Here is a 20,673-nt window from a genome sequence, read left to right on the forward strand (position 1 = left end):
TGAAGTGGTGTCAGTGTGGCCGTAGGGGATATTCATACAGGATGTCTATGACCAGGCGTCTTCTAGTGGGGCTGATCGCTGTGGCCTGTGTGGCAGCACAGTCAGACTTAGAGAGAAGGGCACAGGAGTTTCTGGACACGTTTGATGGGAACGCTACTCATCTCATGTATCAGTATTCCCTGGCATCATGGGCGTACAACACAGATATTTCCCAGGAGAATTTAGACAAACTGGTGAGTTTTCTGGTAGATTTAAAGTGGCACTAATGAAAGGCAGAGTTTCAGAGCCATCTTCAGAGACCCCTATGGCCTGTAGCTGGGGGTCCACAAGGCTGAACTGAGAAACAGGGTGGATCTATGGGTCTGGTTCTGAACAATGACAATAATGGTATATTGCTGTCAATTTTGGATTGGTGGGCTACATCTCAACACATAACTCCAGACAGACAACTAGTTATTTGATATTGTCTATTGTATTGTATTGTTAATATTATGAATGAAATGTCATTTCTGTCAATGTTTTGTTATGGTTTCAGGGTGTACAGAGCGCAATCTGGGGAGAATACTACAGCAAAGTATCCAAGGAGTCGGAGAACTTTCCAATCGATCAGATCAGTGATCCATTGATCAAACTCCAGCTGACTTCCCTCCAGGACAAGGGCTCTGGGGCCCTGTCCGCAGACAAAGCAGCACATGTAAGACACATTCTTTCACTGCTGTCTCTGATCTTTTTCTTCTTGATTTTAATGATTTAACCTTTTAAAATCACAATTCACCAACATATGGGTACAATGCATTTAAAATCATTGACTAGAGGAATTCTTTCCATTGTGGTCTTCTTTCAGTCCATATGTAAGATAACTTTTCTTTCTGTCCTCATCTCTTCTATTAGTCTGACTGTCCTCATCTCTTCTATTAGTCTGACTGTCCTCATCTCTTCTATTAGTCTGACTGTCCTCATCGCTTCTATTAGTCTGACTGTCCTCATCTCTTCTATCAGTCTGACTGTCCTCATCTCTTCTATTAGTCTGACTGTCCTCATCTCTTCTATTAGTCTGACTGTCCTCATCTCTTCTATTAGTCTGACTGTCCTCATCTCTTCTACTAGTCTGACTGTCCTCATCTCTTCTATTAGTCTGACTGTCCTCATCTCTTCTATTAGTCTGACTGTCCTCATCTCTTCTATTAGTCTGACTGTCCTCATCTCTTCTATTAGTCTGACTATCCTCATCTCTTCTATTAGTCTGACTGTCCTCATCTCTTCTATTAGTCTGACTGTCCTCATCTCTTCTATTAGTCTGACTGTCCTCATCTCTTCTATTAGTCTGACTGTCCTCATCTCTTCTATCAGTCTGACTGTCCTCATCTCTTCTATTAGTCTGACTGTCCTCATCTCTTCTATTAGTCTGACTGTCCTCATCTCTTCTATTAGTCTGACTGTCCTCATCTCTTCTACTAGTCTGACTGTCCTCATCTCTTCTATTAGTCTGACTGTCCTCATCTCTTCTATTAGTCTGACTGTCCTCATCTCTTCTATTACAGGCTAGTCAAATACTCACGGGAACAGGCTAGTCAAATACTCACGGGTACAGGCTAGTCAAATACTCACGGGAACAGGCTAGTCAAATACTCACGAGAACAGGCTAGTCAAATACTCACGGGAACAGGCTAGTCAAATACTCACAGGAACAGGCTAGTCAAATACTCACGGGAACAGGCTAGTCAAATACTCACGGGAACAGGCTAGTCAAATACTCACGGGAACAGGCTAGTCAAATACTCACGGGAACAGGCTAGTCAAATACACACGGGAACAGGCTAGTCAAATACTCACGGGAACAGGCTAGTGAAATACTCACGGGAACAGGCTAGTCAAATACTCACGGGAACAGGCTAGTCAAATATTCACGGGAACAGGCTAGTCAAATACTCACGGGAACAGGGTAGTCAAATACTCACGGGAACAGGCTAGTCAAATACTCACGGGAACAGGCTAGTCAAATACTCACGGGAACAGGCTAGTCAAATACACACGGGAACAGGGTAGTCAAATACTCACGGGAACAGGCTAGTCAAATACTCACGGGAACAGGCTAGTCAAATACTCACGGGAACAGGCTAGTCAAATACTCACAGGAACAGGCTAGTCAAATACTCACAGGAACAGGCTAGTCAAATACTCACGGGAACAGGCTAGTCAAATACTCACGGGAACAGGCTAGTCAAATCATTGTAATACCACAACATAGCATAACTTGTTTGTGATGTTGTTGTTAATGTTGTTGTTGTTGTTAATGTTGTTGTTGTTGTTAATGTTGATGTTGTCGATGTTGTTGTTGATGTTGTTGTTGTTGATGTTGTTGTTAATGTTGTTGTTGTTAATGTTGTTGTTGTTGTTAATGTTGATGTTGTTGTTGTTGTTAATATTGATGTTGTTGTTAATGTTGATGTTGTTGTTGTTAATGTTGATGTTGTCGATGTTGTTGTTGATGTTGTTGTTAATGTTGTTGTTGTTGTTAATGTTGTTGTTGTTGTTAATGTTGATGTTGTTGTTGTTGTTAATGTTGATGTTGTTGTTGTTGTTAATGTTGATGTTGTTGTTAATGTTGATGTTGTTGTTGATGTTGTTGTTGATGTTGTTGTTGTTGTATTTCATGTCAGCTGAACAAAGTGATGAATAAGATGAGCTCCATCTACAGTACAGGCACGGTGTGCAAGAGAGAAGACCCCTTTGACTGTCAAACTTTGGAACCAGGTAAAGGCCAGAGTCCCACATCACCCAGTTGCGGCCCACTTTTTGGAAGCAAACCACTCAATTTCGTCTCTGCGTTATATTGGCATCGAACATGTCACCCTCCCTAGGAGAGGGGGTGACCTTGATCATTTATTGTTAAAACGAGAGGCTGCCTGGATCTTTAATTTAAAGACCCTTGCTCCCTTCGGTCTCAACATAGACTTTGATCTTAAGCCATTCTTGTGATTATTGTGACTTTGCCATTGTAATTGTTTGTAAGCTTGTGTAGTCTAAAATGAATCTATGATCGTATGCTATCCATTTGTTTTTTGTATACTGTTCTTTGTATGCCATTTTAATATTTGAGAATTAACCAATGATATTAGGCCACACTTGGCCATGATTACAGACACCTGTGAGTCTTTTGACACAATATAAACGAGTCATCCCGCAGTGTTTGGGATCGTACCCTGATGAAGACAGCTTGGCTGTCGAAACGTTGGACATAAAAATGTTGCATCTGAGCTCCTAGAGTGTGCTGCTCTCCTTTGTTTTCAAGTTTTCTACTCCGCTGGCCAGCACCTCGCCTAAATAGGTGTGCGTTTCTTTTTCTTCTAGAAAGGCCAGAGTCCCACATGGCTCTGGGTGAAAGTAGGACACTAAGTAATGAATTGGGTGCCATTTGGTATGGGTACAAAGTACCAACTGTCAGCTCGGCTGTGGCAACCTGACTTTACGACCGACTGCCCTTTTACGGATGTCCAAGGTCATTGACTGAGTCCCAAATGGCACTCTATTCCCTATATAGGGCACTACTTTTGACCATGGCCCTAGTAGTGTCAAACGTAGAGCAAAATATAGGGTCAAAAGTAGTGCACTATTTAGTGTCAAAGTAGTGTACTAAATTGTGTACCAGTGGGATGCAGACCCTAGACTTCTATAAAAACGGTATATCTCAAGACTACTAGTCACTCTGTCAGATACTTCAACAACAAAAAGCCCTGCCGAAAAACTCCCCTAGTTTTGAAGGAATAGTATTTCTTGTAAAAGGTGTCTCCTCACTTCAGGTTTTGGTGCTTGGATGTCTTGGTGAGGGAGATGGCTTCAGAAATCTGAGGTCAGATAGTGGTTTAATGTTGTGTAGGAAAAAAGGAACCCCAGCTCAATGATATTCCTGATGCGAGGATACATAAAAGAATAACAAAAATACTAGGGACAAGAATACTGGTATGCTGGAGTTTCTATTTCAAATATGAACTAGCCTTTTTTCAACTGGTTTACTGCTGTGTCTAATGTCTAGGGCTGGAGAGTGTAATGGCCAACATGGACAGTGACTACTATGAGCGTCTGCATGTATGGGAGGGCTGGAGAGTGGAGGTAGGGAAGAAGATGAGGCCTCTATATGAAGACTATGTGGACCTTAAGAACGAAGCTGCCAAACTCAATGGTAGACCTACTACTACTACTGCTAATACTACTACTATACTGCTATTATTACTACGACTACTACTACTACTACACTACCATACTACTACTACTACTACTAGTACTATAGTGCTACTACTACTACTACTACTGCTATAAGTACTACTACTATTACTACTACTATTACTACTATACGAGTACTACTACTACTACTACTATACTTATACTACTACTACGACTACTACTATTACTACTATATTACTGCTGCTGCTACTACTACTACTACTACTACTATATTACTATTACTACTACTACTACTACTACTAAAACTACTACTACTACTACGGTACTACTATACTGCTAGTATATTACTCTATTACTATACTACTACTACTACTACTACTACACTACTACTATATTACTATACTACTACTACTATCTTACTATACTACACATAATATATTACCAATATACTACTACTATACTACTACTATATTACTACTATACTACTACTACAAACCTGTCCAACTACTACTACTATATCTATCGCCACAGGTTATGAGGACTACGGAGACTATTGGCGGTCCAACTATGAAACTATCGATGACAGCCCGTACAACTACGCCAGGGGCCAACTGATGACCGATGTGAGGCGCATTTACAAAGAGGTACGTTGTCGACTGTTGTGGTGCTTCAACTACGCTGAGCTTTTCTCACATACAAATGAAATGTATTGTATGTCGCAAAAACACTGTTAATAAAATATTATTGATACTATTTTGTTTTATTGGATGTTTTTGTTATTGTATATATTTCTGTATTGTACAGTTAGAGTTTTGTAGGTTACTTTCTAAATGTAATCCGTTACAGTTACTAGTTACCTGTCCAAAATTGTAATCAGTAATGCAACCTTTGGATTACCCAAACTCAGTAATGTAATCTGATTACTTTCAGTTACTTTTAGACTTCCCCTTAAGAGGCACAGGTTAGCGTTTTTTTCGTCATGAATCTTCTTATGGAGGCAGCGCTGCAAAGTGGTCACTAGCTGGCACAGCCACAAAGTCATCAAATCTGATTTTAAACCTAACCTTAACCTTAACCCTGACCTTAACCACACTGCTAACCCATAATGTCTAACCCTAACCTTAACCACACTGCTAACCCATAATGTCTAACCCTAACCTTAACCACACTGCTAACCCATAATGTCTAACCCTAACCTTAACCACACTGCTAACCCATAATGTCTAACCCTAACCACACTGCTAACCCATAATGTCTAACCCTAACCACACTGCTAACCCTAATGTCTAACCCTAACCTTAACCACACTGCTAACCCATAATGTCTAACCCTAACCTTAACCACACTGCTAACCCTAATGTCTAACCCTAACCTTAACCACACTGCTAACCCATAATGTCTAACCCTAACCTTAACCACACTGCTAACCCATAATGTCTAACCCTAACCTTAACCACACTGCTAACCCATAATGCCTAACCCTAACCTTAACCACACTACTAAACCCAATGTCTAACCCTAACCACACTGCTAACCCATAATGTCTAACCCTAACCTTAACCACACTGCTAACCCATAATGTCTAACCCTAACCTTAACCACACTGCTAACCCATAATGTCTAACCCTAACCTTAAATTAAGAATATAGCCAATTTTGAGTCTGCAGCTGGCCCATCTAGCTGAAATCGCTCAGTTCTGCCTCCAGGACAAGACTCATCCCAATAAACGTCAACCTTCTTATTAACGTCAACCTGCTTAAGAGGCATTAGAAGAAGACAAAAAATAATATTACCAATTGAACAACATCCATTGCAGGATAAGTTAATGTTAGAGTTTACATAGCTGGCCATATATGGGTGTTACATTTTACTTCATGGGTTGGTTATTTAGACTTATTTTAACCCATCGCTTTCTACTACTGTATAGATAATAATTGGATTAGGCTATATTTTTACATTAAACACCAGGGTCTGCCAGATTTCCTGTCATTCCAATTCATGTAATACTCCTTGATCTTAAAGAATAGGACTTGGAAATATGGAAATATATATTAGTCAAATTGTTTTACCCGAGTATAACCCAATAACTAAGGATTAATTAGCCTACTCTGTTGTTTATGATTTTGTTGTCATCGACGATTGATTGGGCTTTCTCGTGGTCATCTTAAATTATAATTGTTTTTGACAGTATGTATAAAAATACCACGGGGGCGTTGAGCAGGGAGGAACTGCCTCAACCTGTTATTCCATAGGCTGGGATCCGCACTATGAAGCGGCTGCAAGAACGCATTTTATACTGGCTGTATACTGGCATATTCATTACGCCGATTCTGTTGCAAAACGTTTCTTAAACGGAAGCAAACTGGACGAAACGGGGAGGGACCTACCTGAATTTGTCCAATAGAAACTATTATTTTGCTCTGTTTGCTTCCGTTTGGTTCTGTCACAAAAACCACGATTGATAGGCAGCTTAAACTTATTATATTCAACCATTATTGGGTTAAAATACACATATACATTTGTGAACAGCCACCCACATTCACAACATCCACAATCCTTAAGGCGCAAATAGCTAAATGAGAGCGCAGCAGTGTGATCCACATCCATGCGCTATGCAGCCTAGATATCAGTAATAAGTGATATCCATATCGCCCGTTGGGCTACACCATTACTGTCGTCTTTACCTCCAAGCGTTTATTCAAGTTGGAAGACATAGCTTGGACTGTAGCCTACAAAAGCATATTCCTGCGATCCATCAAACGCATTTGTTGTGTCATCATGGTGGTCTCTAATTTGTGGTCAAACTCGCTCAGGCAGAACAAATAAAAATGACCGCGGTAAAGACAGTTTTAGTTGGATATTCGAAGGATATTCGCGCTTTCAAACCTCAATAGCTTTCAAACCACTTGAGCCACAGACTCCAAATAAGTGTCATGATGTTGGAAAAATTGCACACACCAGATTTGGACATTAATTCGCTTTCCAAAGCTAATAAACATGTGGAAATGTGAGCAGCATTTTGTATTCCTAGTTGAATTAGTTAGGGCGCATAAACAAAGTACAAACTTTTTTTTACATTTGAATTTCAATAGCTCCTTGGTCATGTGACCTACTGACTTCAAACAAGGTTCAGAATGTCCACTCAGTGGGCCTACACATTGGACTCCTTTTAGTTTGTTCATTTTTATCTAACACGTTTTTACATGAATTTTTCAACATTTAAAATGTCAATAGCTCATTGGTCATGTGACCTAATGACTTCAAACAAGGTTCAGAATGTCCACTGACTACCCTTCTATATTGCACACCCTTTAGTTTGTCTATTTTCATCTCACAAGATTTTACATTAATTTTTCTAAATAAAAAATGTATATCTTACAGGCCTACATCTTCTCTCACTTCGTTGGTGTGTCACCTCACCAAATCTGAATACCGTGATGTTGACATATTTGCTATATTTGCTAGGCCTTTTTTGTCGTCTAAACATGTATTTTGCTTTACACGACTGAAAGGTGCAGGTGGTCAAGGCACAGAAGTAAGGTGAGGCTTTTCTCCGTCTGTGACTAGCTTTGATATGCTGGTATTTGAATGCCAAGTTGCAGCATGGATTGACCTTATTTAATTCAGAATAAAGCACATCTGTCCATGGCTGTTTGAGGTACCTGGTTTGAGGTACCTGGTTTGAGGTACCTGGTAAGGGCTTTATTTTCTTCCACCTGTCCATCTTAATAGAAATGGAAAATGACTTTGCCCCTGGTCTGGTTATTCTTTTAGCATCACTCACTTGTTCTGTCCTTCCGTCTCTGGAGTACTCTTCGTCACTTTGTGTTTGTATGTCATCTTTCCTATCCTCCAGAGCCTCTGCCTCACCTTCTGTCCCTCTGTCTCTAATGATCTGGTTGGTGTTGACTGAATTTCTGGCCATCATCAATATTTCCCTTTCCGTTGTCATCTTTATTTGCCAGTTTCATGACTCTGTTTGTAATGTGTTGTTAACTCGATCATCTTGTTGTTGTTGTTGTTGTTGTATGTTTTCTGTAATGACATTAAAAGTGAATTAATCACTATGTCGATACCTTTATGTCACTCAGAAATACAAAAAGCTATCAGAATGTAAGTTGATCACTGCACAGGAAAACAACTGTATTTTCAACGTGTAGTGGTGTGAATGTTATACGTTTTGGTGTTACACAAAAGATGTAGGAATTTATTTTCCCAGTTAGAAATTGTAGGCCATGCATCAAATAACTATTTTCATCAGAAAAACAAACCCTCAAATGCACTATTGCATTTTGTAAGTTGTCTGCATGTGGCTTGTTGTAAATGCACTCAAATATCAAGTCATTATCAGGTTATGTAAACTGCGTGCTAATACTCAACGTAGAAGGATTTGTCTTAATGTACAGTATATGAAAGTGAGGCTATGAAAATGATTCTATCACTTTATCAAGCTCACTCTGACTGACAAATCACTGCCTATTACTGTGATTAAAAAGAGCATATGAAACATTGTTTTTCATGAGGCCTACCTGTGCGCCTTCCTTTAAGCACCTCTGTTCGAACACCTCTCCTGTCCTTGATCCATGCCACATACAGCCATCTGTGGATCTTTCAGTGTCCATGTGAAAGATAGTTATTGCGAGGCTGGAACATTTAACTTCAAAAAATTTTTTAACACCAATGTAAAATGAAGGGCTGCAAAGCTTACAGATTTAAGTCTAATAACATGAGATGAAAGTAGACAAACATCAGAGTGTCCATTATGAAGGCATAGTCAGTGGACATTCTGAACCTTGTTTGAAGTCAGTAGGTCACAATTTTGAAAAATGAATGTAAAATCATGTGAGGGGAAAATGGACAAACTAAAGGGTGTGCAATATAGAAGTGTATTCAGTGGACATTCTGAACCTTGTTTAAGTCAGTAGGTCATATGACCAATGAGGTATTGAAATGTAAAAATGTAAATAAATAATTTAAAATAGTGTGAGATGTAAATCGATATAGAAAGTGTGTGCAATGTGTGTCAATGCCATCGGGTTAGCTACAGCCAGTTTGGAAAGTTTTAGGAGTAATGGTTAAAGAGCTATTGAAATTTGAAAAACTTGATTTGTCACTATGTTGACGGTCCCTAACTGCTGTTGGTGGACGTAAGGAAAACTACAGGCGAATATTCGTGGAATATCCAACCTGAAACTGTCCTCGGTATAAAAATGTGCCCCTTTTTTCAATGCTGATTTGAATGTCATTGAGAAACAGAAAGATGTCAAATCATTTGTTTGTTTCCTTTCTGAATTTAAAAGTAATACTAGAAGTAATCATATCGGTATCTGTAATCGGATTACAATATTTTTGCTGGTAACATAACAAATTAGAGTTAGATTTTTGGAATCCGTTATATGTAATCCATTACTCCCCAACCAGCATGCTTTCCTTGCATTATGTAAATCAGACTTGCCACATCAAAGATATGGTGTATTTATGTTTTATTTCACACCACCAACTCTATTGTGTCTTTCCAGATCCTCCCCCTGTACAAAGAGCTGCATGCCTATGTGAGGTCTAAGCTGCAGGCCAAACACCCTGAACACATCCACCCAGAGGGGGGCCTGCCTGCACATCTACTGGGTGAGGTCGCTGGACAGGGCACAGCTTTTGCTCCAACACTGCTGGAACAGGACTGATTCAGCTTATGAAGGTCTTCTCTCTCTCTCTAATGACCTTTTTCAGGTGACATGTGGGGAAGGTTTTGGACAGGTCTTTACCCCATCTCAACCCCTTTTCCAGAGAAAACCGATATTGATGTGACGGACGCTATGATCGCACAGGTTGAGTGAAAATAAATCATGATCTGCTATTGTATGTATCCAATATTGACCTTGAAAATTGTAGACTAGGAATTGTGGGTTGGATCTGAAGGAAACAAGTGTGACTTTAATAGTGACTTCTATTACTTTCAGTTCTTACCCCCTAAAATACACTGTTAGTTAAACACCTTTTCTGTAATTCCCAGAAATGGCCTAAGGACAGACTGTTCCAAGAAGCAGAGAAGTTCTTCATGTCGGTGGGTCTATACAAGATGTTTGATAACTTCTGGAAGGACTCTATGCTGGAGAAACCTACTGATGGCAGGAAGGTAGTGTGCCACCCTACAGCCTGGGACATGGGGAACAGAGAGGACTTCAGGTAACAGGAATCCTATTCATCCTGCATTTAACTAGACTAGCGGTTAACAGCGTTGGGCCAGTAACCAAAAGGTCGCTGGTTCGACTCCCTGAGCAGGCAAGGTGGAAAACTCTGCTGTTCTGCCTTTGAGCAAGGCAGTTAACCCCCAACAACAACTGCTCCCCGGGTGTTGATGACGTGGACGGCGATTAAGGCAGCCCCCCACACCTCTCTAATTCAGAGGGGTTGGGTTAAATGCGGAAGACACATTTTTCTTGAATGCATTCAGTTGTACAACAAACTAGGTATCCCCCTTTCCCTTTACTTAGCCCAGGACATGCAGAGTGACAAGCCTTAGGGAGGGACAGAGAGGACTTCAGGTAACAGGAATCATGTTGGTCCTGTATTTATCCCTGGACACGCAGTAAGTAGAGCCTTAGCGAGGGACAGAGAGGACTTCAGGTAACAGGAATCATGTTGGTCCTGTATTTATCCCTGGACACGCAGTAAGTAGAGCCTTAGGGAGGGACAGAGAGGACTTCAGGTAACAGGAATCATGTTGGTCCTGTATTTATCCCTGGACACGCAGTAAGTAGAGCCTTAGGGAGGGACAGAGAGGACTTCAGGTAACAGGAATCATGTTGGTCCTGTATTTATCCCTGGACACGCAGTAAGTAGAGCCTTAGGGAGGGACAGAGAGGACTTCAGGTAACAGGAATCATGTTGGTACTGTATTTATCCCTGGACACGCAGTAAGTAGAGCCTTAGGGAGGGACAGAGAGGACTTCAGGTAACAGGAATCATGTTGGTCCTGTATTTATCCCTGGACACGCAGTAAGTAGAGCCTTAGGGAGGGACAGAGAGGACTTCAGGTAACAGGAATCATGTTGGTCCTGTATTTATCCCTGGACACGCAGTAAGTAGAGCCTTAGGGAGGGACAGAGAGGACTTCAGGTAACAGGAATCATGTTGGTACTGTATTTATCCCTGGACACGCAGTAAGTAGAGCCTTAGGGAGGGACAGAGAGATTGCATGCACTAACTACTTATATAGAATTCGTATCCTGTTAGTCACAGCAGCATGTCATAAAGATAGGAAGGAATTCTGTTGTGAAACATAAATCATCAAGGTAAAATCCAGAGCACGTTGAACTTCTTTTCAAAATGCTGTACACACGTAGAATTAAATCTGAAGGAGTTTATCTGATTTTGTAGGCTATACCTCCTTACACTCAGCATCAATTGTAATGATTAAATATTAACCATAAATATTAACTTATTATACAGTATTGTACTGTATTAAAATGTATTATACTGTATTATATACTGTATTACTGTATTATACTGTATTATGTATTATAACGTATTATACTGTATTATATACTGTATTATACTGTATTAAAAGGTATTATACTGTATTATATACTGTATTATACGTATTATAATGCATTATTCTGTATTATATTGTATTATTCTGTATTATAATGTATTATACTGTTTTATAATGTATTATACTGTATTATACTGTACTTCCCTGACTTTGTCTACTTCTTAAATTTCCCCCATTTCCAGGATCAAGATGTGTACGGAGGTGAACATGGACCACTTCCTGACAGCGCACCATGAGATGGGACACAACCAGTACCAGATGGCCTACAGGAACCTGTCCTACCTGCTGAGAGACGGGGCTAACGAGGGCTTCCACGAGGCCGTGGGGGAGATCATGTCCCTGTCCGCTGCCACCCCCAAACACCTGAAGGCCCTGGGACTCCTGCCAGACGACTTCGTCGAGGATAAAGGTGACACCTGAGTCAGGGGTAGGGACAGGGTCAGGGTCGGGGACAGGGACAGGGTCAGGGACAGGGTCAGGTAGTGGTAGAAACAGATCTAGATCTGATGATAACAGTTAGACAACAGTTGTTGTTATAGCTGGTCTATGGAATACCTGAGTTACACCTGAACAGAGTCAGGGACAGGGACAGGGTCAGGGACAGGGACAGGGTCAGGGACAGGGTCAGGGACAGGGACAGGGACAGGGTCAGGGTCAGGGACAGGGACAGGGACAGGGACAGGGTCAGGGACAGGGACAGGGACAGGGACAGGGTCAGGGTCGGGGACAGGGACAGGGTCAGGGACAGGGTCAGGTAGTGGTAGAAACAGATCTAGATCTGATGATAACAGTTAGACAACAGTTGTTGTTATAGCTGGTCTATGGAATACCTGAGTTACACCTGAACAGAGTCCGGGTTAGGGACAGGGACAGGGACAGGGTCAGGGACAGGGTCAGGGACAGGGACAGGGACAGGGACAGGGACAGGGTCAGGGACAGGGTCAGGGCCAGGGTCAGGGCCAGGGCCAGGGTCAGGAACAGATTCAGGGCCAAGGCCAGGGCAGGTACGAGCAAATCCACATGTATATCTATCTGATGAGGATAATTGACACTGAGTCAGACTATGTTGTTGTAGGTTTTGTTTCACGTTGTTTCATCAAAATGGCTCCTCTAGTGACTTCCTGTTTGGATAACACTCTATTCACTATGAAGTGTCCTACTTTTTTACCAGAGACCATTACACTTTATTTTCTATAAAGTGTCACCATTTTAGATCTCTCAAACAGCACTTCTTTCTCTTCCTCCCGCCCCAATACAGAGACTGAGATCAACTTCCTGATGAAGCAGGCCCTGACCATCGTGGCCACCCTGCCTTTCACCTACATGCTGGAGGAGTGGAGGTGGCAGGTCTTCCTGGGGACCATCCCCAAGGACCAGTGGATGCAGCGCTGGTGGGAGATGAAGTAAGGAAGGACCTCTTCTGGAGCTTCTTCAGCTTGTCATAGGTCATAGTTTATTTAGCTTTAGGTGATGGGAGATAAAGAATCATAAACAATATATCAGTGTTGTATATCAATGTAAAGAAGGAGCTCTAGTGGAGGCCTAGTGTTTTTACCTCATAGTTGGTTTAGCAATACACTGTAGGGACATTACAATGCTAACGATTGATGCTAACTCTGTTACCAGGAGGGATATGGTCGGTGTAGTGGAGCCCTTACCCAGAGATGAGACATACTGTGACCCGCCTGCTCTGTTCCACGTATCCGGAGACTACTCCTTCATCAGGTCTCATCTCAATACCCCTCACATCCAGCCATTCTCAATACCCCTCACATCCAGCCATTCTCAATACCCCTCACACTCAGCCGTTCTCAATACCCCTCACATCCAGCCGTTCTCAATACCCCTCACATCCAGCCATTCTCAACATCCCTCACATCCAGCCGTTCTCAATACCCCTCACATCCAGCCGTTCTCAACACCCCTCACATCCAGCCATTCTCAACATCCCTCACATCCATCCATTCTCAATACCCCTCACACCCAGCCGTTCTCAATACCCCTCACACTCAGCCGTTCTCAATACCCCTCACATCCAGCCATTCTCAATACCCCTCACATCCAGCCGTTCTCAATACACCTCACATCCAGCCATTCTCAATACCCCTTACATCCAGCCATTCTCAATACCCCTCACATCCAACCGCTCTCAATACCCCTCACATCCAGCCATTCTCAATACCCCTCACATCCAGCCATTCTCAATACCCCTCACATCCAGCCGTTCTCAATACCCCTCACATCCAGCCGTTCTCAATACCCCTCACATCCAGCCGTTCTCAATACCCCTCACATCCAACCATTCTCAATACCCCTCACATCCAGCCGTTCTCAATACCCCTCACATCCAGCCGTTCTCAATACCCCTCACATCCAGCCGTTCTCAATTCTCAATACCCCTCACATCCAGCCATTCTCAATACCCCTCACATCCAGCCATTCTCAATACCCCTCACATCCAGCCGTTCTCAATACCCCTCACACCCAGCCATTCTCAATACCCCTCACACCCAGCCGTTCTCAGTACCCCTCACACCCAGCCGTTCTCAATACCCCTCACACCCAGCCGTTCTCAATACCCCTCACATCCAGCCATTCTCAATACCCCTCACATCCAACCGTTCTCAATACCCCTCACATCCAACCATTCTCAGTACCCCTCACATCCAGCCGTTCTCAATACCCCTCACATCCAACCATTCTCAATACCCCTCACATCCAGCCATTCTCAATACCCCTCACATCCAACCATTCTCAATACCCCTCACATCCAGCCGTTCTCAATACCCCTCACATCCAGCCGTTCTCAATACCCCTCACATCCAACCATTCTCAATACCCCTCACATCCAACCATTCTCAATACCCCTCACATCCAGCCATTCTCAATACCCCTCACATCCAGCCATCCTCAATACCCCTCACATCCAGCCATTCTCAATACCCCTCACATCCAGCCATTCTCAATACCCCTCACATCCAGCCATTCTCAATACCCCTCACATCCAGCCGTTCTCAATACCCCTCACATCCAGCCATTCTCAATACCCCTCACATCCAGCCGTTCTCAATACCCCTCACATCCAGCCATTCTCAATACCCCTCACATCCAGCCGTTCTCAATACCCCTCACACCCAGCCGTTCTCAATACCCCTCACATCCAGCCATTCTTGTTGTAATGCCGTATCTGTCTCTGTGCAGATCTGGGTCCAATAGCAATTGAAGTTTCGCTTGATTTAGTTTTTAGATTTTGTATTTTTGGGACAATTAAATTGGTTCCATTGTACATGGTAAACTAAATCACAGTTAGCTCAAGTATTAGAACTATGTACAGTCCATGTATGAGGAAGGACCTATCCTGGAGCTTATTCAGCTTGCCATAGGTCATTTAGCTTTAGGTGGTGGGAGATGATGAAGCATAGACATGTATTTGATCCAGAACTGTCTCTGTCTGTCATAGATACTTCACCAGGACATGTACTGTATTTGACCCAGGACTGTCTCTGTCTGTCATAGATACTTCACCAGGACATGTACTGTATTTGACCCAGGACTGTCTCTGTCTGTCATAGATACTTCACCAGGACATGTACTGTATTTGACCCAAAACTGTCTCTGTCTGTCATAGATACTTCACCAGGACATGTACTGTATTTGACCCAGAACTGTCTCTGTCTGTCATAGATACTTCACCAGGACTATCTATCAGTTCCAGTTCCAGAAGGCCCTCTGTGAGGCAGCTGGCCACTCTGGACCCTTATTCAAGTGTGACATCACCAACTCTACAGCAGCCGGGGACAAGCTCAGGTGCTCATACCAAATCTGTTCGTTGTTGCGTCTGTCATGTCTAAGAATGCTGAATGGCCAATGAACAAGTAAACAGACTAACAACTAAATCTCATTTTACAGGACAATGCTGGAGTTTGGGAGGTCAAAGTCGTGGACCAGAGCCCTGGAGACGATTTCAGGACATGCCAAGATGGACTCCGCCCCTCTCCTGGACTACTTCAAGGACCTCCATGTTTGGCTAATAGAAGAAAACAGGAAGAACAACAGGAAGCCAGGATGGAGAGCAGCTGAGGACCCATGTGAGTACCTATAGAGTAGTGTCCCTATCCATACTAGGGCGCTATCTAGTGTGCATAGCCAATATATCGCTTCACATGAAGTAGTACAAAAGTACAGAGGACCCATGTGACACCAGATTCTGTATCTATCTCACTATCTAGTATGCATAGTCAATACATCGCTCCATACTAAGTTGTATGCAATTTTAGATATAGTTAAAAGTGATATATTCTATATATACTGCTCAAAAAAATAAAGGGAACACTTAAACAACACAATGTAACTCCAAGTCAATCACACTTCTGTGAAATCAAACTGTCCACTTAGGAAGCAACACTGATTGACAATACATTTCACATGCTGTTGTGCAAATGGAATAGACAACAGGTGGAAATTATAGGCAATTAGCAAGACACCCCCAATAAAGGAGTGGTTCTGCAGGTGGTAACCACAGACCACTTCTCAGTTCCTATGCTTCCTGGCTGATGTTTTGGTCACTTTTGAATGCTGGCGGTGCTTTCACTCTAGTGGAAGCATGAGACGGAGTCTACAACACACACAAGTGGCTCAGGTAGTGCAGCTCATTCAGGATGGCACATCAATGCAAGCTGTGGCAAGAAGGTTTGCTGTGTCTGTCAGCGTAGTGTCCAGAGCATGGAGGCGCTACCAGGAGACAGGCCAGTACATCAGGAGATGTGGAGGAGGCCGTAGGAGGGCAACAACCCAGCAGCAGGACCGCTACCTACGCCTTTGTGCAAGGAGGAGCAGGAGGAGCACTGCCAGAGCCCTGCAAAATGACCTCCAGCAGGCCACAAATGTGCATGTGTCTGCTCAAACGGTCAGAAACAGACTGCATGAGGGTGGTATGAGGGCCCGACGTCCACAGGTGGTGGTTGTGCTTACAGCCCAACACCGTGCAGGACGTTTGGCATTTGCCAGAGAACACCAAGATTGGCAAATTCGCCACTGGCGCCCTGTGCTCTTCACAGATGAAAGCAGGTTCACACTGAGCACGTGACAGACGTGACAGAGTCTGGAGACGCCGTGGAGAACGTTCTGCTGCCTGCAACATCCTCCAGCATGACCGGTTTGGCGGTGGGTCAGTCATGGTGTGGGGTGGCATTTCTTTGGGGGGCCGCACAGCCCTCCATGTGCTCGCCAGAGGTAGCCTGACTGCCATTAGGTACCGAGATGAGATCCTCAGACCCCTTGTGAGACCATATGCTGGTGCGGTTGGCCCTGGGTTCCTCCTAATGCAAGACAATACTAGACCTCATGTGGCTGGAGTGTGTCAGCAGTTCCTGCAAGAGGAAGGCATTGATGCTATGGACTGGCCCGCCCGTTCCCCAGACCTGAATCCAATTGAGCACATCTGGGACATCATGTCTCGCTCCATCCACCAACGCCACGTTGCACCACAGACTGTCCAGGAGTTGGCGGATGCTTTAGTCCAGGTCTGGGAGGAGATCCCTCAGGAGACCATCCGCCACCTCATCAGGAGCATGCCCAGGCGTTGTAGGGAGGTCATACAGGCACGTGGAGGCCACACACACTACTGAGCCTCATTTTGACTTGTTTTAAGGACATTACATCAAAGTTGGATCAGCCTGTAGTGTGGTTTTCCACTTAAATTTTGAGTGTGACTCCAAATCCAGACCTCCATGGGTTGATAAATTGGATTTCCATTGATTATTTTTGTGTGATTTTGTTGTCAGCACATTCAACTATGTAAAGAAAAAAGTATTTAATACGATTATTTCATTCATTCAGATCTAGGATGTGTTGTTTAAGTGTTCCCTTTATTTTTTTGAGCAGTGTATAATAATACATATTTTGTATCTGTTCATCAGTCTCAGAGAATGCCTACAAAGTGAGGTTGAGTCTGAAAGCAGCTATGGGTGACAAGGCAGTGAGTACACTAAGATTAATTTACTGTGGTTGGAAAACAGCTTCACTACCTTCTCCTTTAGACAATCTCTTCATATAATCCAGTTGAACTGACTTTGTTTCTCTTCCAGTACATTTGGAACGGCAACGAGATGTACCTGTTCAAAGCCAACATGGCCTACGCCATGAGACAGTATTACCTTGAGGTCAACAAGACGGAAGTTCTTTTCACGTAAGTGTTTCACAATAAAAGTCCACCTAGACATCACTCTCAGCTTTGCTTCTCTTTATGTCATTCACTCCCATCACATTCCAGAATGAAAATGTATATTTATTGTATCAATATTATTTATTAGAATCTTGTGACATCAAATAATTGTATTATTATCTTTGTTCCAGGACAGAGAACATCCACACCTACAAGGAGACAGCCAGAATCTCTTTCTACTTTGTGGTGACTGACCCTGCCAACCCTGCCGTGGTCATTCCCAAAGCTGAGGTAGAGGCCGCTATCAGGTAAAGGAGTCGACCCTTGAACGTGAGCTGATTAAACATGCTAAAACAAACTTTGCCCGATCATATCTGCCAAACTGATTGAGTGACACCACAAGACTGTCTGAAACAGAGTAATAACACTTCGTGTAGCATTCTTGATGTGGTTTCTGAAACTACAGCCATAAACAAAGTTGCATTTTCCCGCCAGCATTCAGTAAATCCTGTTATGGGTGTTTTATTCCAGTATTTGTACTTGTAACACTCCTAACATTACCCATAACCCCACGACTCAGGCCATCGTCCATTTCACTAGGTTGTCCAGAGGTCGAATCAATGACGCATTCAAACTGGACGATAAAACTCTGGAGTTCGAGGGTCTCCTAGCAACGCTGGCCCCGCCCGTGGAGCAGCTGGTCACCGTCTGGCTGGTGGTGTTTGGGGTGGTCATGGGACTGGTGGTCTGCATGGGCTGTTACCTCATCATCTCTGGCTTCAGAGACAGGAAGAAGTGAGTCTAGGCCGTATTCATAACAAGGTTGATCATCTCAGGTTTCAGAGACAGGAAGAAGTAAGTCTGGGCCGTATTCATAACAGGGTTGATCATCTCTGGTTTCAGAGACAGGAAGAAGTAAGTCTGGGCCGTATTCATAACAGAGTTGATCATCTCTGGTTTCAGAGACAGGAAGAAGCGAGTCTGGGCCGTATTCATTATAGGATTGCAAAATTCTTCCAACCAGGATCTCTGGAAAACCAGGGAATTTGGGCAAAGTTACCAGGATTTTGCAACCCTATTCATAAAGCATACCAGAGTAAGAGTGCTGATCTAGGATCAGGTCCTCCCTGTCCATGTAATCATGTAATCATTATGATCTAAAAGGCAAACCTGATCCTAGGTCAGCGCCAACTGTGAGATGCTATGTTGTTTTAAGGAATGAAGAGTAAAAAGAGAGGTTCAAATAAAGATTGAACCAAACTTAATCCTGAACTTAAATCCTGCTATCTAGTCAACCTAAATCAACAACTTCAAGTATTGGACATGTATTCGACCCAGGTCTGGAAGAGACAAATTAATTGCTACATCACTTGCAAATTGTGAGGTTGTTAATAAAATATGGAAAATGTGTCTTAAAATTGCTTAAATGAACATGACACAGTTCTTTCTCTTCTATATCTCCAGAAAATGTGCAGCGAAAGCTGAAGAGAATGCAGAGAACCCCTACGGCGTGACCAACAAAACATTTGAGAGGGAAGAGGATGAACAGACAGGATTCTGAGTCGGTGATTGTCAGTATGAAAGTTTGACAGAAGACTTGGCAGATCTGAAAACCCCCTACAGCAACAGCTCTTTCAAGCATTAGAAGTTGGATCATTTGTTTAAATTATGTATAAATTCAAGACATTTGTATCATTTTAGAATACATTTTATTCTAAATAAAAATACTTAAGTCACAGAAAAATAATATAAAAGCATTACTCATCTGACTAAACTATCAATAACTGAAAAATGATTTGTGTATGATACATAGCTACTTCTCTCTGCAATAGCAGAATAACAGGTCACTGCTGCATTATTGCATTACACATACATATTGTAATACCAGTACACCCCCATACTTTTCCTGGGCTCTGTTTCTCTACATTCACTCTACAGTACATTTATGGTAGCCAGTATAGTCCACTCAGCAATCATCATTGTTTTCCAGGGACTCATGGGATCAATACAAAAATACAAATGACATGGTATAAAACAGTGGTATAAAATGGTGGTATAAAAATACACTATAGAAACTACATAGATTAACATAACATGCAGAAACAACAAACCCTCTTCATCATTTATGGATGACAAAGAAGAATGACTGGTCCCCTGTCATCCCCTGGGGTTTCCCCAAATCTACTTTGGTCTCATTAGAAGTGCGGATGAACCAGCCCTGGCAGTAGGCGGACTCAAACCGGCGCTGTTTGCTCATTTCAGCCTTCATGTAGAAGACAAACGCCTGGATCTCCTCATCATCCTTCCTGATGCTTTTCAGTCTGTGTTTGTCACAAGCCTGAAAGGATATGTACAGGTTAAAGCTATAATTATTATTATTCAACTACATTAAATAACAATTCATTTTAGTCGTTGTGCATATCTACCTAAATCTGTTTTTAAAGCCTGAATGGACCTGTATAGTATAGGTAACACCATTCACTACTCAAATTCAACATGAACATGGAATAACATGAACATGGAATAACAACAACCTGGAATAACAACAACCTGGAATAACAACAACCTGGAATAACAACAACCTGGAATAACAACAACCTGGAATAACATTAACAATAGTCCTTGGTTTCATTTCCTTTACTGACTACTATGAAGTTATTTGAAAAATATGCAATTAGTGGTGAACTAAAACTACATATAGTAGCAATTATATTGAACATCTTAAATTCTTAAATCCTTAAGAGTCTATTGATGCACATCTGTGTGTGAATCTAGT

General features: G+C 42.5%; 2 protein-coding genes across 2 annotated transcripts in view; one reads left to right on the top strand and one right to left on the bottom strand.

The window, feature by feature from the left end:
• On the top strand, nucleotides 1-19,690 carry LOC115188686 (angiotensin-converting enzyme 2). The gene is made up of 18 exons (XM_029747397.1): nucleotides 1-233; nucleotides 536-694; nucleotides 2,661-2,754; nucleotides 4,034-4,180; nucleotides 4,714-4,826; nucleotides 9,702-9,807; nucleotides 9,910-10,007; nucleotides 10,193-10,365; nucleotides 11,917-12,143; nucleotides 12,993-13,137; nucleotides 13,361-13,459; nucleotides 15,419-15,541; nucleotides 15,644-15,822; nucleotides 17,653-17,711; nucleotides 17,821-17,921; nucleotides 18,089-18,205; nucleotides 18,498-18,692; nucleotides 19,362-19,690. The coding sequence occupies exons 1-18, from the start codon at nucleotides 42-44 to the stop codon at nucleotides 19,456-19,458; spliced, it is 2,424 nt and encodes an 807-aa protein (XP_029603257.1). The 5' UTR covers nucleotides 1-41; the 3' UTR covers nucleotides 19,459-19,690.
• Nucleotides 19,591-20,673, bottom strand: part of LOC115188687 (uncharacterized) — a 21,031-nt gene continuing 19,948 nt past the window's right edge. The window contains exon 8 of the mRNA XM_029747398.1: nucleotides 19,591-20,235. Within this exon, the coding sequence (XP_029603258.1) occupies nucleotides 20,017-20,235 (219 nt within the window). The 3' untranslated portion in view covers nucleotides 19,591-20,016. The remainder of the gene's footprint in view (nucleotides 20,236-20,673) is intronic.

The sequence above is a fragment of the Salmo trutta genome, unplaced genomic scaffold (assembly GCF_901001165.1).
Source record: "Salmo trutta unplaced genomic scaffold, fSalTru1.1, whole genome shotgun sequence".
Taxonomy (NCBI): Eukaryota; Metazoa; Chordata; class Actinopteri; order Salmoniformes; family Salmonidae; genus Salmo; species Salmo trutta.

What these genes read in the sequence shown, in the direction of transcription:
- LOC115188686 (XM_029747397.1), top strand. Translation starts at nt 42, where the DNA reads ATGTCTATGACCAGGCGTCTTCTAGTGGGGCTGATCGCTGTGGCCTGT. An exon ending in GGGAACAGAGAGGACTTCAG is followed by an intron (nt 10,366 to 11,916) that starts GTAACAGGAATC and finishes CCCCATTTCCAG; the next exon opens with GATCAAGATGTGTACGGAGG. An exon ending in GGCTTCAGAGACAGGAAGAA is followed by an intron (nt 18,693 to 19,361) that starts GTGAGTCTAGGC and finishes CTATATCTCCAG; the next exon opens with AAAATGTGCAGCGAAAGCTG.